Source organism: Hippoglossus hippoglossus, chromosome 5, assembly GCF_009819705.1.
Source record: "Hippoglossus hippoglossus isolate fHipHip1 chromosome 5, fHipHip1.pri, whole genome shotgun sequence".
Classification (NCBI taxonomy): domain Eukaryota; kingdom Metazoa; phylum Chordata; class Actinopteri; order Pleuronectiformes; family Pleuronectidae; genus Hippoglossus; species Hippoglossus hippoglossus.
Genome location: NC_047155.1, coordinates 7,821,867 through 7,841,764, shown reverse-complemented (window position 1 = coordinate 7,841,764; position 19,898 = coordinate 7,821,867). Strand labels below are relative to the sequence as shown.

The 19,898-nt window shown below is 41.8% G+C and overlaps 1 protein-coding gene and 1 long non-coding RNA gene across 2 annotated transcripts; one reads left to right on the top strand and one right to left on the bottom strand.

Annotated features, from left to right (window-relative positions):
• Positions 1–567: 567 nt before the first annotated feature.
• LOC117761120 (1,25-dihydroxyvitamin D(3) 24-hydroxylase, mitochondrial) lies at positions 568–7,595 on the bottom strand. Its single transcript, XM_034584744.1, has 12 exons — positions 7,149–7,595; positions 6,846–7,036; positions 6,615–6,708; positions 6,430–6,523; positions 5,986–6,077; positions 5,561–5,672; positions 3,751–3,896; positions 3,078–3,244; positions 1,897–1,975; positions 1,381–1,578; positions 1,156–1,267; positions 568–1,013 (listed from the first exon to the last, which is right to left on the bottom strand). Exons 1-11 carry the CDS (start codon positions 7,404–7,406, stop codon positions 1,157–1,159), a joined length of 1,542 nt encoding a protein of 513 aa, XP_034440635.1. The 5' UTR covers positions 7,407–7,595; the 3' UTR covers positions 568–1,013; position 1,156.
• LOC117761122 lies at positions 1,982–18,845 on the top strand. The gene is made up of 3 exons (XR_004613787.1): positions 1,982–2,218; positions 5,126–5,133; positions 18,835–18,845. It is a non-coding gene; the product is annotated as an uncharacterized LOC117761122 (long non-coding RNA).
• The last annotated feature ends 1,053 nt before the right edge of the window (positions 18,846–19,898 follow it).

The window sequence follows — 19,898 nt, the reverse complement described above, 5'->3', positions numbered from 1 at the left end:
TTCACTAAAGTCACAGATTTGTTCCCATTAGCAGTCGTTTCTAAAAATAAACTTCACTTATGCAATTTAGTCAACTCCTTTGTGTTGCTACTTGTTATTGATAGATAAGAAACATGTCTTCAAGCATGTTCAAAACTTTGCTGTGCTACAGTCCGTCAGTCTGGTTTCTTATTCACACTTTCACCTTTTCAGGCCATTTAAAATCACGAGGGAAAGAGGTTGGCAACTCCTCACCCACGAAGAAAATATGTTATTCTAAACATGTGACCTCTCAAATTACTTTCTTTCATTTGAAGCATTTATTTAGAAGCTCCCTTTGCTTTTCCTGAATAGGATTAGATTCATTTGATGTTAAAGAAAAAGTTAAGCTGCTTTAATCTCGCCTGTTATTATTTGAATCAAGTGATTGAGCCACAATCTAAAGGACGGAGTTTGTCTACATGCCAAACTAAACCTTTTGATTTCCCTTTAAGCCCATTTCTGAAGTTATAAAACTTCAATGAAAAGCTCTAATCGCCCAAAAGACTTGGTAAAGCAGCAGTCTGAAAAACAAACAGAGGCTTTGTGTCTTTATACATTTATTAATGTATCCAAGTGAATAAAATAGGTCTCTACATAAAACAATTTACATTATTACAATATTATAATTGCACTTTTATATACACAAAGAACTGTGACACAAGAAAAAAGCACAACGTTATATATAGCTTGAAATCTACATACACACTCATGTCTGAGATGAGGACATTGACATTAAGATTTGAGGACAGCTGCCTTCGTACAACATTCAATTTGTACATAACAACTGGTATTTTGGTCAGTCATTAACGGTCATAAGTAATAATTTTAAATAAGTTTGAGGTATTTACGGCACGATTACATGTATAGTAATTTGTTTGTCTTTTTGTTCTATTTACAGAGCAGCAATACAGGGAGTCACTGGACCAGGTCGAGCCATGGCAACAGAGGTATCGTCTTCCTGTCACTATGTCCAGAAGAGTTGAATAAGGAGCCTGAGAGGGAGAGAGGAAATAATTCATTAACAAAGAAATATCACACTCAAGAGAATAGTTCATTTTGTGGGAATACAGTTTGTCGCTTTCTCTAAGCGGGTTGGATGAAAAGATTTATGGGAGATCCAACTTTTGCTCTCACCTCATCTCTTGATGAAGGCGACCGGCAGTTCTCTGTCGGGAACCAGGAGTCCTGAATGGATCACATCGAGCGGCTTATTGTCTGTGGCCACGATGTCATAGTCTCTGACCAACTGTAAGAGGGACAAACATGTCAATTCAATTGTTAAGATGCGACAAAATATATTGAATTGATGATTTCCCGTTGATTGAGTGTATAAACTGAGCTGAACTTGATTTATCTTACCCAGCACATGGCCAGCTGCAGCTGCAGCTCCGCCAGCCGCCGACCGATGCACATCCTCTTGCCGATGCCGAAGGGAACGTGGGCGAAGGGGTTGATGGTGCTGGTCTCTCGCAGCCATCGCTCGGGTTTGAACTGCTTCCCATCATCGAAGTACTCCTCATTGGAGCCCAGTGCGTGGCTGTTTATCATCAAAACAGTCTGTTCAAGGAGGAAATAACAAATAAATCAATACTTTTTCATGCAAGAACAGTAACAGAATTCTCAGTATTTGTTCCAGACAAGTTCAAGAGATAGTGCAGTAGATTACAAGGCTAAAGTCCAATAAAGACCTTTTTACTGTAAATCTTGATCCCTCCAAACAGCTGAATTGCACACGCTCTATTAGAGTTTCTCCAGTCAGACTTTGTACTGTTCTTTTCTAACATGCTTCATTCAGACATCAGTAAAATGTAAATGAATACAAGAAAGTAATCTGCTCATGTCAGGTGTATGGCAACTAAGAGCTAAGCCACTTACCCCTTTGGGAATCGCATAATCTCCCAACACAGTGTCTTTGTCCAGGGTTCTGCTGGTGAATGGAACCGATGGCGATAACCTGGAAGAATTAGAAAAAAAGCGCATGTGAATATGGACTCGGTGAAGCTATATTATAGCATGACACACATCTCTAAGCTGTTTAACAGCAGCTAAACACACAGAGCAAGATAAGGTGAGATATAATCTCCAGTCGGAGGTCATAAACATTCCCTGGATGATGTGGTAACGGAATTAGCCTTAAATAACATGTTTGACAACTTCTTCTCGTGACTGCACGAGAAGAAAGGAGAAACTGGACTGAGTTCTCCCTCTTAATCTCCATGGTACTGGGTAATATCATGACGCAGTTTTAACTGAAACTCGCAAAGATATCACGGTTTTAGGGTATAAATTATTATTATTATTATTATTATTATTATTAATATTATTATTATTATTAGGCTACATTATATCATTACATTATTATTTATCATGCATTATGTTGAAAGCTGCATTTTACTTTTGTAGATGGTTAGGGTGCAGCTCTTTTGTATCAAAGTGCCGCTAATGATTACTTTCATTATGAATTTAAGCTAATTACTTTCTTCAGTGATAGATTAATAGTTTGGTTTGTTAAAAACTCCAATTTCATCCCAGTTTACTGTAGGTGTGTGACAGCTCAGCGTGGATATTTATTTTTGGGAATATCCACAGTAATTCTACATGACTCATTTTCTTTTCTTTCTCTGAGTCTTGATTCTCTGCCTCTCTGACTCTCTTTTCCTTTTTTAAAAAATATTGGTAATAAGCAAATGAACATGGTATGTCTGATTTACTGCTGACAGATAGGATTTAATTTAATTACATCATTTAAATGAATCGATAGATGTTATGTCGTGTCATGTACAGCTACTCTCTCTAACTTTATTGTGTGCTGCAGATATGCTTTCCTGCATTTGTTGCAAGAACAACTGCAGGTTTCTCTTTCAGGGAGAATAAAGACAATGTGTCTCCTGCAAGGTGAAATCCAGAGGAAGGATGTTTGCTGTTTGCTGCTGTTTGCTGAATGTATTGATGTAGAGTTCACTTTTCCCCTCTGGAGGTCATGCCCTTGCTCATAACGTAACCGTATCTGTAGGATACGTACTGGCAGCGTTCTGGGTGACAGTGTTTGGCCGTACCTCATAGACTCCTTGAGGCATGCCTTGAGGTAGGGCATGCTCTTGAGGTGCTCTCCGCACGGGTTCTGGTCAGCAGGCACCGCCTCTTTAATCTCCTCCCGCAGCCTCCTCTGGGCGCTAGGGTTACGTGACAGGTTGAAAATAGCCCACAGCATACTGTTGGCAGTCTGAGAAACATAAACACAGAGAAAGAGGGAGAGAGAAAGAGAGAGGGGGAGAGAGAGAGGGAGGCAGAGAGGAAATGTCACTTAGTGAGGCAACTACTTTAAGTGCATTCCTCTGTGGGGTCCTGAATGGAGCTGAGGAATGTTCGGGGTTCCTCAAAGGCTCCTCAGTTACGTCCACACCACATATATTTTCTGCAGCACCTGTTTGTTTTACAGGCTGAACAGATTTTTTTTTTTCATTCCCCACTTGGAGCAAAATAGGCGAAAGGCATAACATTTTGAACTCTTGTTCATATCTGTAGGCTGGTGGGCTCCATCTACGTAATAACCAATGTAATTTAATTAAAAGGGTCAAATATTCATGAATCAAAAGCTGGAATGGGCAGAAATAGCTTTATGGAAGAGTTTTACATTTCGGGGGGGGGGGGGGGAAACATGTTTATTTGCTTTTTTGGGAACTATTCCTGTGAATGAGATATTTCTGTGCAGCTCCAGACATCACTCACCGTCTCTACTCCTCCGATCTGCAGCTCTGTGATGGCAGCGTAAAGCTCCTTCTTCGACAGGCAGCTGTTGTGCAAGATGTCACCGATCAAATCATCATCAGCTCTGACGGCGTTTCTCTTCAGCTTCTTGTCAATGTAGACTTTGGCTGAGGAAACACAAAGGAACAAATAATGTAGACATACGGATTTCCTATGAATTTCATCACATATTTTGGCAGATGGTGATTTTGGGTCACATCTACGAGATGTATAGACTAAAAAGTACTTTCGTCTTCATGTACACATCTTCAAAAATTGTTGATATGAAGTTCTATAAGTTAAATATAATTTATTTTCAATGTCTTGTCTTAGATTTGAATCCCTCTGCCAACCAGTCAAATGAATATGTGTGTATTAAGTGTATTTTGTAATAACTAGCATAGACAGTGACCATGGCCTTTGACCTTGCACCCTCCAAGTGGACGTTTGTACCAGATGTTTGTACTGAGATGTCGTCATTACAACAACGGGGGTGGACATGAGGTCATAGTGACCTTGACCCTTCACCTTGGACCACTTGGCTGGCTGAGGGATAGGTCATAAACCCTGCCTTCTCCGTGTTAATGGTTGTGACACGGACCCAACTAAAAAGTTCAAATAAATGTAAAATAATCTTTTCTCAAAGATGGTTTCTGTCATTTTAGGTAGTTCCTCGTCACATGTTTGTCCAAATGCCAGTAAGTTTATTTTAAACTAGTTATTTGAAAAAATTGGGTGAAACGTCAAGATACTTTATATACAGTCAATGCTTCAGTCCAATCTAACGTTTGTGCCCAATTTAAAGAAATTCCCTCAAGGCATTCCTGAGACATTGCGTTCACGAGACTGGACGGACGAGCCAAAAATAAAATGCCTCCAGCCAAGACTTAAATGCCACCATCATGTCTGACATTAACTTCCTACATTTAAATGTGTAGGTCTCCTGTTTTGTATTTACAGGGCAAGTTATCTATAGGCACTAAATCATATGAGACTCCGAGGCACCAGCGAGGCCTTGCTATTTTGGTTCTGCCATTCCAGTTCAACTTGTTTGATCCCTGACTGTTCATCAGCCATAAGCTTATTAGGGCAGAGCATCATTTAAATCACATGACATTAAAATGGACGAAATGACTGACAGTCCGCTGCGACTAAAAATACCCAAAATCATGCTCCCTGCAAGTATAGTGCGTGTGTGTATGTGAGAGATTGTAGGCAGCGACAGCCGCGTAAACAGCACCATCTTCTTTCTCCCTCCATGTTTCACCCCCTCCACCTCCCGCTACTACAAATATTTGACAGATTTCTCCCTCTTAGGTCATGCAGTTTACTACAACTCTGGCTGACATTTGCAGAGGTTGCCAAGTACACAGAACCCTGAAGCACCCGGTTCAAATCTCACTCCTGCCCCTCTGTGCTTTTCTGACTGGAAGTGGGCTAAGTCTATAGCCTGGTATCACCAGCTGGTACATGCATAGCACGACGCCGGTTCCTGAAGTCGGTCTGAATGTTATCACGACACATTGTTGCTTTTCGTGCGTAATAACATGCCAAGTCGCTACAGGCTTGTTCCTTTACCTTAACCTGAACCCTTACTGAAACGGCATTGGATGACATGTGAAAGGCTGGAAATGTATGGTCATGAAATGTCCTTGAACTATTTATACACCATCCCATGACACCATGTAGGAACGGTGAAACAAACTGTCCCAGAACTTTTGGAAATGATGAGTTTGTGGAGGTGCAGGGGTTGTACTGGTGTTGTGTAGTAAACTTGTGCGTGTGTTTGTACCTGTGCTGAAAATGCGGTCCCACGCTGCGGTGTGGTCCTTCCATGTTTTGGTGTTGAGGCACTTGTGGATCTTCACCGGTGTGACCATCATCATGCCAAATGTGCTCATCATCTACAGAGAGGACAGAGGCAAAGAGGGATTGAGTCTTTTTCAAAGTTTTTCTTTGTGCACCGGCTGCCCTGTGAGACCCTCGTGAGCCTCCACTTATCATCTCTTGACTTTAGGCCATATTAGTTTGCCCCGGTAAACACAACAAGAGTGTCGATCAAACGCTGAACCCAGCATCACCAGCTGCAGTTCAACAAACCCCCGGCTCCACGTGAACCCGATGAACTGCACTGCTGCAGTCAGCCTCGGTGTTGCACAGATCCCCGCCTACAGGACACAATGCTACAATGCAGGATGACAGGTGGCATATACTCACAGTTTTCACAGCTGTGATGAAGTTCATGGCCTCCTCGTTGACCTCCTCTTGCAGCAGACCGAACCTCTTGTCGTAGAGGACCAGACAAATGGCTGAACCACAAAAAAGAGCAGAGAGTGAGACTCGAAACCCAAATTACATGTAGGTTCAGAGCAGAAGACATACTTTTAGATATGAATAATATAAAAGCAGGTATAAATAATCAATTGATTAGTCTTTTAATCATTTATTTGACAATAAGATGATTAATTGATGAAAATAAATATTGTTTAAGTCAACTTTAAAGTTGAATATCAAATGTGTTTACAGCTTTGTGACATGTGATTAAAAAGACATTTAAAATGACACATTGAACAAACAATTAATTGAGAAAATAATCATCAGATTAAAATCGTTACTATTTGCAGCTTTAATGAATAATCGAACAATAAAAGTTGAACCTACTCTCAAACGACCATTTGTTCAGTTCGAAGTACAAGTCTTTAATCTTCCCATTGACGTTTGTTTGTCCAATTCTGCTGACGAAATCCTCCAGCACCTGTTTTTAAAAAGAAGAAAGAGTCAAAAAACCCAAAAGTAACTTTAAATTAAACAAAATAAAAACTCTGCTTCAGGCATCGGAAACTCACCTGATTGATTTTGCGATCCAGCTTCACCACCTCGGTGGGTTTCATGAGTTTGTGCTGGAAGGCGCTCCTCACTCTCTGCCAGTCTTTCCCCTCCCTGCAAAGCAACAAGTTAGGATCCGCTCTTTAATGGCCTGCAGCAATAAAAACAGCTTCATCTTCTGCCTCTAACTCCACTTCAAACGGCGTCCTGGGGAGTTGTGTGGTGCGTAAAGGGATGGAAAGTGTACTCACAGGATGAGGAGTCCGTACGCCTCGTTCCTCAGGTCCCTGTATGCTTTCCAGGGTTTGATCTCCAGCCTCTGAGGGTAATTTCCCTCCTTCCTGTAGAGAGCCTCCAGCAAGCAAGGTGAGCCAATGTGCACGGACTCAAAGGAGCCCAGCTTCATCCGGAAAATCTTTCCGAATTTCTTATGATAATCAACCTAAAAGAAAAGAAATCTTCTTAACATTTTCTTTACACTTTATTTATTTTCTACGTGTTACTGACTGAAAAACAAGCTCCACTCTACTATAAAAACAACAATGTTACTGTACCAGCGCCTCGTGTTGTCTCTTCAGACCTCCTTTACGCAGCAGCTCCACCATGCTGCCGACCAGGGGCCAGTTGGTGGGTCCCGGCATCGCGTCCAGGCTGTGCGCTGTGGAGGCGGCGTGAGGGCACCGCGCAGCCTCCACCACATCCTTCTGCTCCAGGACGCACACTGAGGATGTGGGCTTGAAGTGCTGCAGCCCCACGGACTTCTTCCTCAGCAGCTCCACGATCTGAGGGACCTTTTTGATCTGCGTCCTCATCCTCTAACTCTCTGCTGAAAATAATGTTAAAAAAAAAAAAAAACTACTGTTAAGAGCAGCTCTTCTTTCTTATCTCGGGGTGGGGGGGTTCCCTGTGTCTTATTTCTTGGAAGTGGCACACCTTGCTGCATTATATATATACCCTGACAGTGTTTATTGCCGCCGCGCACAGAACCAATCAGGGGCCGGTGCTGCATGGTGTGGCCGTCGAGCCTACCATTCATTTATGGATCCACGTTGAGAGGACCTGACCCCGGATAGACCAGAGGAAATGCCCCCCCTTCGCCCCCTCCTCCTCTCCTCCCCTCCTCCTCCCCTCGTATTATAAATAAACACGCAGGCCGCAGCGGAGGTGACGCGGTTCGCTTGAACCGTGTTTCAGAACGACCCGCCACTGCAAGAACCGAAACTTTGGCAAAGCAAATACTAGTGCCACACTTCTGCACCGTGGGCAAATATTTGACAGATTGCAGGTCCTGTGTGTGTGTGTGTGTGTGTGTTTGCTTTGCTCGTGTTTTGGAGTGTGTGTTCTTTGTGGAGGGCATGAAGGGGGGGTTACCTGGGCCCTTTCAAAGCAATTCAATTTATTGAATGTTTTTTGGGATAATTGCACATCAAAAATCATCTCAAACACACAATGGGTTGGTTTGAATTTGCCATATTCCGTCCTCATAGTTGTATAGGAATTGAAATTGTCCTTGAATCCAACACATTTTCAGATCGATTGAATCAAATGTGGATTTCCAAAACCATCCAAAGCTTTATAAGGATACAACTTTGGTAACACAACCCACAAAAAGCTGTAAAATGTATCACTTGAGCATTTTACTTTGGACAATTTAACCTGCAGGGAAACATCCCTCTTTGCACACACACACACACACACACACACACACACACACACACACACACACACACACACACACACACACACACACACACACACAAACACACACACACACACACACACACACACACACACACACACACACACACACACACACACACACACACAGGGTTTTGCAGCTATCATTATTAGGACATTGCATCAACTTCCATTCATCGTGGACAGCCTAACGCAAACCTTATCGCTAACTTTAACCACGACCAATTCATGCCTTACCCAAACCTTAACCAAACCACAACTCATATCGTACCTCTAATCTTAACCTTAACCTTAGCTCAGAAATTTTGATTCATAAGAACTGGGCTTTTGTCCCCATGAGGACCAGAGGTGGCTAAGTACTCACATTCTTTACTCAAGTAGAAGAACAGATACCGGTGTCAAAAATGACTCAAGTAAAAGTATATGTATTAATTATTAAATTTTCTGTGTTTTTGTCCATTTAGGTTTAAACCACTCTTGATATTGGGAAGGCAGCACTCGACGATGCAAAATAAAAATAATGAATAATTTCTCTCAATTGCATAAAAACAAAAGTAACGAGCCTGTTTTGATAATGTAAGGAGTAGAAAGTACAAATATTTGTGTTTAAATGTAGGTAGTAAGTATTCATCAGAAAAATAATTACTCAGGTACAGATACCTGAAAAATCCACGTAAGCGCAGTAAGTATTTGTACTTTATTACTTCCTCTGATGAGGGTTACTGGTCCTGTGTGTCTGCTCGAAAGGTTCTTTTAGGTAAGAAAAATGAGCACACACACACACGCACACACACACACTCACACACTCACACACTCACACTCACACTCACACTCACACACTCACACACACACACACAAATACACACCGCCCCCTTAGAGCTGGCATGGCTTAAATAACGTGCGGGGGCCCCGTGTTATTACCCTGTAAATTTCTCATTCACTGACTCAGGTGGCATCGCAGCAACCTTGATCTCTGACTGGTGTTTGCTGCGTGTTGGGGAGTGAGCGAGAGCCTCCCCAGGTGTAACACACACACATCAATCACCCCCCCAGCCTCCAAAATAAAAGACAGAAAGAGAAAAAAACAGCACGTACAAGTTCACAGTGTTCATTTGGCTCTCTGGGCTTCAGAGCACGCCTGACAGGAAGTAGTATCACCTGATATAAAGCAGCTTTGCCAGTTTGTATTATTTTTTTCGTCCATTTATTATTAATATCATCTACGGCCTGTTGGAATGGCAGGTGCAGTGTCACTCGTGTGTTTTCTTGCTTGACGATGGAAGAGAAGATCAACACCGGTTTCAAACAGCCGGTCTGGAAACATCGTCTTTTAAAGCTCACACACGTTTAACACGTTGGTTGTTATTTTTTGTTTGTTTGATCTGCAAAAAAAAAAACTTGAGAGCAAAAACACACAAGTTAGAGTTTTACATGTTGCAAATCAGGCGCAGGAGTATATATTTTGGCGGGACACGGTGACTTTCCACGGTTTCCGTACAGATTAAGCAAATAATGAGGTTTCGAGATGCTAGAAGATGGATGTGTTGCATTTGAGCAGAACCAGGCTCCGTGTTTCCCCCTGTTTCAAGTCTGTATGTGAGATTAAGTCAACGGGAAGCTTCACATTCATCACACAGACACCAGAGTGCTATTCATCTAATTTACAACAGGAAATACACTTTGGACCAAACAACTGAAACCAAATCACATTTTCTATGAATTTAATGATGATATGTTATTATATGGCAAATCACCAACATGTCAATACTGAATATAGAGTATTAGTTCAACGTTCAATGACGACATATTTGTTTTCTGGGCAAATATCCGATCTCACATCCACTTTTAGTAACAGCAGTAATATTAAACTTTAGGAAAACATGGTGGTCTGGGTTAATCAAGGAAAAGTTCACAGTGATTTTAGACACAATGTGGTTATTAACATTTAATCAAAACCACATTCTTATCTTCCCAAACCAACACGTTTTCAATAGGCTACATAAACGTCCAAAGAGTCGTCCAACCAAACCAACCATGAGGAGTTTTTGTTCCTACCTTTGGATAATACTACATCGCCCCTGACTTCCTCCTTTGATCCCGTCATTATTACTACAGCCACTAGAGGTCAGCTTACAATAAAATGATGATATCATAATGTTGTAAGTGTAGCTAGTATATAATCGAAATTGCTAAAAAACAGGTTTGTCTAAGTTAAAGAAGAAACTAAACAAACTTGACTTGTTGGTTTACTCCTCACAGAAGAAGTCATGACTGATGATGTAAATTTACAGGAATGTTTAGATAAATGTATCTTTTATTTGTATCTGAAACTAAATGTAACATGTAAAATAAGAAATGATAAAGTGGATTTCTCTCTGACATGTTCTCACAGCGTAATAGTTTGGAAATGAAAAAAGTACAATATAATACATTTCTGAAAATACATCACCCTAACCCTAACCCTTACAACAACAAAAATACCAAACTATATATACATTATACTGCATATATATATTGTCTGTCAACGGTATCTGAAGTCGACTGTTTTGCAGAAAATGTTTCATCAACATCTCACTTTGGCAAAAATCTCTTCAGTCGCCCAATAGATACAAGTTTTTCTAAATAAGGTCCCCTCAGTAAGAAAATATGTCCCATGATGCCAATAAAAACATTTTATTAGACCCGTACGGCCACAGACAATGTCCAAGAATTTCAAACTTCATCAATCAGTCCAACTTTATTTGATATCATGTTTGGTACAGATTCATGCAGATCTCCACGGCAATAACAAAACAGAATAAATGTTTGGAGTACAAACTATTTTCTTATTAATGCCCGAGAAAAATAAAAGAAGATACAATATTGAAAAACAAAAAGAAAACTTGAAATAAACAGATAACAGATAATGATAATGGGAATATAAGAGGTAATGTATTTGCAGCCTATATTTTACAAATTGCCCAGCTGAAATCAACATATGCCACAGAAATCCACGACTAACAAAACTAAAACTGAGTATTTAATGTTACTAAAGTAAGCATTTATTCACAGACTAAGTACTATTTCAAATTGGATTGATGAACCTCAGGTATTTCTACAACTTGAAGAGAAAATGTCCTCTCTCTCTTTCTCTTGATGTTATTGCTCTTATTAACGGAACAGCAGGTTGTTGAGCAAGGCTTCATCCCAGGACTTCAACCTCGCAGTGTCCTGGTCTGGTCTGGCATATTGAACACAAGGTAACACTGGCAGTGTCACTGACAGCTGGCAGCACGCACAGTGCAAGTCGTAGAGAAAACATGTTTTCTCGTGAGGCAAATAGTGCGACGCAATACCCTCCTCCATGGCCTTGTGCATAAGTGAGTGAGGGCTCAAGCGTAATAACTGTGGACGTGTGTTTGTTCAATTTCTTCATCAGGGGTAATCAGCGATTATTTGTCAAGGAACATTTTGTCATTCCATATTAAATATTAGCTGAAATACAAGCACAAGTTGCTTTTGGAAGAAACTGCAATAATTTATCGTGAATGTGTTGCACAGTTTAACACAACTGCAGTAACTGTTTTTCTCTTTTTTTGTAACTATCTTTTATTCAGATTTTTAGTATGAAGGAACATAATATGTAATTTATTCATTCATGGAACATGGATAACAAAAATAAATACCGTTTTTACAGGGTCAACTCAAAAGCAGAAAAGTTTGGTCTGAAAAATGACACAAATGAAAGACATTAACATCTCTGTTTTTTATTGTGTTTGACATAGAAAAAAATCAATTTGCAGAAAATACACAATATAAGTAAATAGCATGAATCAATTTCAAAGCATTATCAGTCCATCGTTAGCTCAATTTGATTAAAAAAGAACGAGGACTAACTTTTTCAGCAGATTTTTCTCTTCTGGATTCATATCTCTTGTGTCATCTTCAGTGTCAATAAGATGATTTGTGTCAAATAAAGCTGAAGCATCCTGAACCGACTCCTCAACTCCTCCTGATCCTTGATCACTCAGCTCTCATCTCGTCATCTCCTCACTTAGATATCACCTTGATCACACCCCGACTCCACTTTCTTTGTGTCTTACGCTGAAATCAGCGAGGGCTTTGTAGTCGGGACATCGGCCGGCACAGAGATAAGTGATGAACTGAGATAGGGGGCAGTTGACCTTCTCAGGCAGCAGCAGTGGAGTCATCAGCACACAGGGCAGGCAAACCTGATGACTCAAACTCACTCACATCCCAATTGACTGACAGGTCAACGGGTTCGGTGATCGAGTTTGAAACGGAGGTTGCACCGTATATACGCACATGCGAAGGAGAAGCACGGCCATGCATGCATACAAAGATGCACATTCATCTATGGGAGCACAGGCACACATTCATCTGCGCGGCGAGAGACCACCGTGCTCCTGGAGGCCACAGAGGAGGAGATTAGTCGGGGATCCTTAGTTGAGATGGATATGCTCCGTACAGTCACATCAGCCGGAGCGGTCGCATAACGACGCTGACCTAGAATGTGAGGTGCCCCCTTCCACGAAGCTCACTCTTACTAAGAATGAAAATATTTACAACAGAGCCGGAGTGAAGTAATGCATCCTCCACCCTCTGCCCTACATCACACCGGCTCAGGCTCCCACAGAGTTGACAGAAATATTCCTAACTAGTGTTGACAGTGTCGGCAAAAGATTTCCCCCGCTTGCTTTTTAACAATTTGATCTGTCATGCAGCCTTTCCCCCTCACCGTTACTCAGTGCGTCCCGATTCGTTGCACTTTCTGTGTGGCCATGATTGTGCATTAAAATTCTTGATATCAAGCCAATTTTAATATCACGAAACATAAAAGATTTGACACGCTGACAAACAAGGGTTTTATTTATTACATGGGTGCCACAACAGCCTATAGATTATTTACTCTGGCCAGAAAGTAGGTCATTCCTATTGATAAAGAAGATTGGGAAGAGCTGGAGCTGGTAAGGAAGGAGATTTCCGTGAACCTGCTGACCTCCTCCTATACACTGAGGCTGCTGGCTGCGTTCAGCGCTGTGGCGGGAGAGGCCTGCTCAGTATCTGGGTCAGGATTCCCTGGATGGAGGAGGAGGACCCACCTCAATCCTCTCTGACAGGAACAAGCTGAGGAAACAGAGAGCGCTGGGACAGAAGAGAGGCTACAGGCCTGTTCTTGTAATGTGGTATGTATGTGAGGAAAAATGAACAGTTACAGTAAAATGTTTCTTCACAAAAAACATTCAGAGATGATTCTGCAGCATCAGGAGGGACTTACTGTAACTGCTCTACTTTCTGTGGGCGCGGGGCCAATAGGTTAACGGGTGTGATCGTCTGTAGGAAGTGACGGTCAGTTGTAGTGCAGTAGTATTTGACTGGGTCAGTGGTTACCATGAAGCACATTCTGTTGTTTTTCACTATTCTCAGTTAAGTGCACAATGACTTGAGTCTATGAGAGTGGGGGTCATGTCATTGTAACATCAGGCTATTCAAAACTTGTTTGTTTTAAGGAGGTAGTAATCCAGAGTGCTCCACCTGCAATAATGATTACTGATCAAAAATACATGTTACACTATGATTATTATGCTGTGCGTATGTCACCATCGCTGCCATGGCCCCAATCAACTCGTTGATTACATCGTTGAACTTTGACTCCTCCATTGACCTGCACCTCAGAGGTAAATTTGTCAAAGTTTTGACCCACAGATATAGTATACCCCCGTGGCGCCATCAACTCATCGCCCTGCCTCTGTTATCTTTGATAAACAAAGGCTCCGGGTGGATGTCATCATGCACCTATGTCCTGTCAGCCTGCCTGACAGGGGGGCATTCAAAGGAGGCCGTGCATGGCAGAACACAGAGAGGTTTGGACGCACACACACACCTCACGTTGACTCATCTGAGCTTCATGGTGGTTAGAGAATGAAAAACATCCTTTAGCTGGTCCTGAAAAATACTCAGCAGGAAAATGAACCTTTAAGTCGCTGTGTTCTGTAGATAACTGTAAATCTTAAAGTAAGTAGCCTGCTCTAATGAGCTATTTGTATCCTAATAAATAATCATTCTAATGGATACAAACTCTGAATGTGATAATACTGAGCTGTGAAAAGCATAGACCAAAACCAAGACTGGATCCTAATGTCGCCACGAGGCCCGGAACCCTCACAGACTTTACTGACATCAGCTTGAAGTGACTGAGGGTGAGAGGCAGCAAGGCCTTACACAAATAAAATTAGTGTAAGTAAATTAGTTTTGGACTTAAAATTATATATTTTTTATTTTCTTTCCTTTTTTTTATGTCCAAGGTGCTTGAGGGACTGACTGCCGGATATCGTGTTCAAGGCTGGTACCTTATTGACTAGAGGTCATTTTTAAACAATTAATTTACTCCTTTTTTGAAAAACATGGCATCATCGTGTACAAATTTAAATGTATAGAGCACCTTATTACACAAATTCTGGCTCTGAGTCAGGCTTATGCTCACATTAAAACTTCTCTTGTAATGTCAACGTCGGTATGGATGCTCCTTCCACACTATTTATCCTTCGATTTGTTTACCCATGTCACAGCGCTATGAACTCTGGGTAGTTCCCTTTAGCAAAGTCTGCAGAAATGCCTAACAGCCTGTAGCCATGGCTCTGTGAGGCTGTACAGTGACAGCTGTATTTCATGCTGAACATACAAACCTCAACCTGGTGGTGGTGGTACATTTTAACTCAGGGGATCATTAAAGTCATTAGGGCTCATCCTCTGGAAACATAAATATCTGTACAAAGTTTTGTTTTCCAATCTCAGATCTTGCCAAACGGACAATTTGGGCATAAGTGTCACACTCACAAATGACGCATGGATCTAGATGGAAGAACGTGATATTCAGTAAACAACAGTGGATGAGGGTTAATATCCGCCGTTTCTGGGGAATTCATATCTTCTCACCACAAACCTGGGACTACATGTTTTTTATTGTATCTTGGCGTATGGCGTGTAAAATAAGTGTTATCTGGCACACAGCCCATCTATAGCATAATTTCCTGTGATGCTGGCTTCAAGGGAAACTCGAGATGAATAGTGGAGGTCAGGTTTAGGTTACAGGCAAAAAACATCGACAGGGAAACAGACTTTCTCACACACCCAGCAATGTTACTAATCTTTTTCTCGATGCCAAATAACTCTGTGAATACAAATAAATTGGTTCCACATGAGCTGGCTGACTAGACTGATGGTGATTCCCCTCCACTGACTGCTCAGCCTCACGGAGCAGAGTATCCTTCATTCAGAGCATGTGTGAAAAGATGTCTAAGAGCACAACAACCCTCTTTTGTGGAGCAGTGGTGTTTACTAGGATGATGGACTGCTGCACTCATTTCCACTCATTCCTCTGTTACGAGGATTACCCAGAGCCCTGGTTTACAGAGAAAGAGCCCCCTCGCAAACTTCCAGGAAAGGTTGTGCCTTCATTTTTCGCATGACAAGTTCCTTCTCATTCATAAAGACAGAGCGAGCAAATAGAGGAGCCTCACATGGGGGCTTTTTAGGGACAGGGGAGGGGATGTGAACACACCCTGCCACTCACCGGGTGAAAAACATTCCTGAGCGTACAGTAACAATCTCGGGTTTCATTGGGAAAGGAACTGCATTGCTCAATGACGTAGTAAACACAAGGAGTCTCAAAAGAATGGAGATGAAGGCCATGAAAACAAGCATGTTGAGGCAGTGCAATAACTCAAATGTAACCCCACCAACATCCAGAGGCGCTCAGCGGAGATGTGTTTTCATGTGGGCAACAACTAATTTTTTCATCAACTCTTACTTCTCCAGACATGAGTTGTGCAAGGCCGTGTTTTGATCGCTCTTTGGGAAGATTTACTATACTTGGGGGGGATGAGGGGATGAGGGAGAGAGAAAAACACACCTGTAGCCAAGTAGAAGATATATACTTGCAAATAGACCGGTTCAGACCACCTAGCGAGCAGTAGAGCTCTCGAAAATCACAAATGACTGACAATCCTCGCTGTTGTTTTGTTTTGCATTGAATTGTTTACATGAGAAGTATCTGCTTTGTGACCTGTACACAACGACATGAAGTGGGTGTGAACAGCGTGTCGTCAGTAAGGATTTGTTGGACACAGATACAGTGAGAGGGTTTTAAAGCCGCCTGACCACCCGACAAATGCAATAAAAAGACTACTTTACCTTCACTGTCTTAGGATTCAAGGAATATTGAGTTATTTTACAGTTAAATGCAATAACTGTAAGAATGTCTGTTGTATCTGAATAACCAGATCTAGCCCCTTCACTTCTAAAAATTCGAACTATGGTTCATGTCATTGTTTACGTTTGATTTGCAATTTTGGGAGCACACTTAAGACTTTGCACGAATGCACCAAATTAACGTCCTTATCGTTCAAACACCATATTGTCAGAGGCAATAAAAAACGTTCTAGTTAAGACCAGGCTTCTGCCAGAGAGGAGGGTCGTCCAGTCTCGAGAAAACAAGTGTATGCATTCCTTTTTCCAAGTCTGGTTGTGTCAGTATGGGTTTGATTTTGGAGATGGTTCTGATTTGCAGGAAGCAGGACTGGACTACTTTTTTAAACTAGTGCTTCAAAGTTTAGTTTTGTGTCAAACAGTAAACCAGGGTTTCTGGCAACACGCTTCACATTGATCGACCCAGGGACCAAGACTACAGTCAACGTGCTTGATGGGGTTAGGCGGATTGAATAACTTTATTTCTGAACTTGAGTTTTTGAGTTGTAAATAGTTTTGAGCCATCAGTCTTGGCAGCGACCCAAGCTAGAGGCTGATCAGACCGGTCACCACTCAGCCTCAGGTGAGCGCTGGAAACGACAGTCATCCAGACAAAGCTCCTGTAGGAGAAGGTGACGGTCCCATAGCTGTGTGCTCCTCCTGGTGGGCTTGTGGACCCACACACAACAACGCAGGCTTCTCCGGCGTTTCCACAACACGTTCACCACTGCAGTTGTAGTTTCTTCAGCCAGTACTTCTCCTCTCCTCTCTTCCACTGGCTTCATCCAGTGTTTCCACAACATGTACAACGCAGCAACTTGATCGCTTCAGCCAGTACTTCTCCTCATCTTCCGGAGGAGAATAGGGGAATACTCCCTGGTTGTGTTCCGCGGCGCGTTTAGGGCATCGTGTGAACACACCATCACACAGCAGCTAGGCTTTCAGGATCATCAGGTCTCAGTGGAAGGTATATCTGTGTAGCATCTGCATAGCAGTGGATGGAGACATTGTGGTGTCGGATGATTTGGCCAAGAGGAAGCATATAAATGGAAAATAAAATTCTAGCCTATAATTGCACCCTGTGGTACATCACAGGTAATATGAGTTTTGGAGGATGTGTATTTTCCTATGGTTATGGAGAAGGTTCTTTCTAAAAGGTAGGAACTATACCAACTAAGTGCAGTGTCCTTAATGGCAACCCAGGTTCTAAGACGGTCAATTAAAATGTCATGATCTACAGTATCAAAGTCTGCACTTAGGTCTAGGAGGATTAAAACTGCGCTCTCTCCTCTGACAGCTGCTAAAAGGAAGTTGTTGGTTACTTTTAGGAGGGCAGTATCTGTACTGTGTACTGCTCTAAAACCTGATTTAAATTTCGCAAAAATGTTTAATGACAGATAAAAGCCAAAAGTTGGGTCGAAACCACTTGAGATGAGGATGAGGAAAAAACTGTTAGGCTTGGGTGGTCTGTAGATTATTAAAATCAGTCCTGGGTTTTTGGAGTTAATTGTAAATTCCTTATTTCAGCTAGCAGTGATTGTTACAGGTATGGTGGAGTTATCTGGATTTGGTCCAGGTTAAGAAATGTTATTTGTATTCAAGGTGGAACCAATCAGATGTGGGACGGGGACCTGACGGACAATCAGTCGCTGTGTCTCAACTTCCTGCAATTACTCAGAAAGTCCGAACTATTAAAAAACATTTTCACACTTCCTGTGAACCGACCACCTTTTGGTTGAACTGTTTTTTTAGTCATGGCAATGGCACTAGAGATGGTGTTGTTCAGTTGGTCTGCCACAGATTTGGTGCAGATATTCATGGTCCCCAGAGAAGGACTTTCATCTAGCACCATAAGCAGGTTCAGATTTATTTATTAATTAGAAATATTTTAGTATCTACCGGATTAACGTTCATACAAACATGTATGTTCCTCCACACTTGTGAGCTACTACAGTAACTCTCAAGATGCCCCGCCTTTTACAGTGAAGACAACATTTTAATTATTTCAAAAATTAAATACCTGCTAAAATGATGATATTCCCATCAGCCGCAGCTGTAGAAAGTGAACATGGATTCAGAAGAGGATCAAGAGTTTATATGTTTCTTCAATAGTTTTAGTAATTCATTATTATTCGTTCTCGTGGACAGTTTTTGAAGGTTCATCTCTATATTTGTATGTATGATCGACTGTGCACTGAACTTCCTGCTTGTGTGTTTTGGATACACAATTAATAAACAACATTTTCCACTTTCACCCAAATGTGTCTGTTTTTTTCCATAAGCTCTTGCAACGAGATGATTGGAACACACGTGCACGTCTTAACACGTGCACGACTCCGTACACTATGTGATTATTCCGCTCCATCATTTCTGTCTTCTTGTTTCCTTGCTATGTTGCTGTTTTTCCACCATCTTCACACATGTTTACAAAGTCATCTGTGGTTTCAACCACCATTTATGCTGGTTGTTACAACATCTGTCTGGCATCGGTGTTGATGTCGCGGAGCAATGAAGCCCCGAGGTCGTCCAGTCTGATCAAAAGAGGGTTTTAAAATGGTGTTTAGTGCGTTTGGGCAGGGCTGGCCCGGCTGTTTTGGAAAGCACGGCCGTGTATGAAGCGGAGTTTTTTTACGTGTTTGTGTGAGCATGTGTATGTACAAGGGAAGGAGGGCACGGAGACTCTGTTATGAGCTGTGCAATTGAGGTGAGATATTTGTTGCAAATGGAGCCAGCCTGTTGAGTTCAGAGGGGTCCTTGTGTACCCTGCTCTGAACTCTTGCAACCCCAGTGTGTGTGTGTGTGTGTGTGTGTGTGTGTGTGTGTGGGGGGTGAAAGGGGTGGTAGTGGTAGGTAAATGAGTGAATGAGCTAAAAAACATGCACCGGTCGACCTTGCCTGTGCCAACATGGTGGAAAGTGATGCCCCCCCCAACCCGCACACCCACACACACACACACACACACACACACACACACACACACACACACACACACACACACACACACACACTCTTTGCCCCTCAACACTTACTTGTGTGGATGTGACGGTGATAACATGCAGTACCTTGTGAAACCGTATGCGTCATTTATGATGTTTCCAATAGATGTTCAGAAGTGATTTATTTATATATATATAAACATATAAGAACATATTTTGTGATAGATTTGTATTATTTTTTTTATGTTAAAGGTTAAAACCCAGCATGCAGCAAAAGATCTTTACTTAAGTCACATTAAGAGAACACATAAACCAGCACTTCTTGGATAACCCTCAAAACTGAATTCCACCACTGTTCACACAATGCTGAGTTTTTAAAAGCAAGATTTTTGACGGTCAAAATGTAGGCCCCCAAGAAAACCC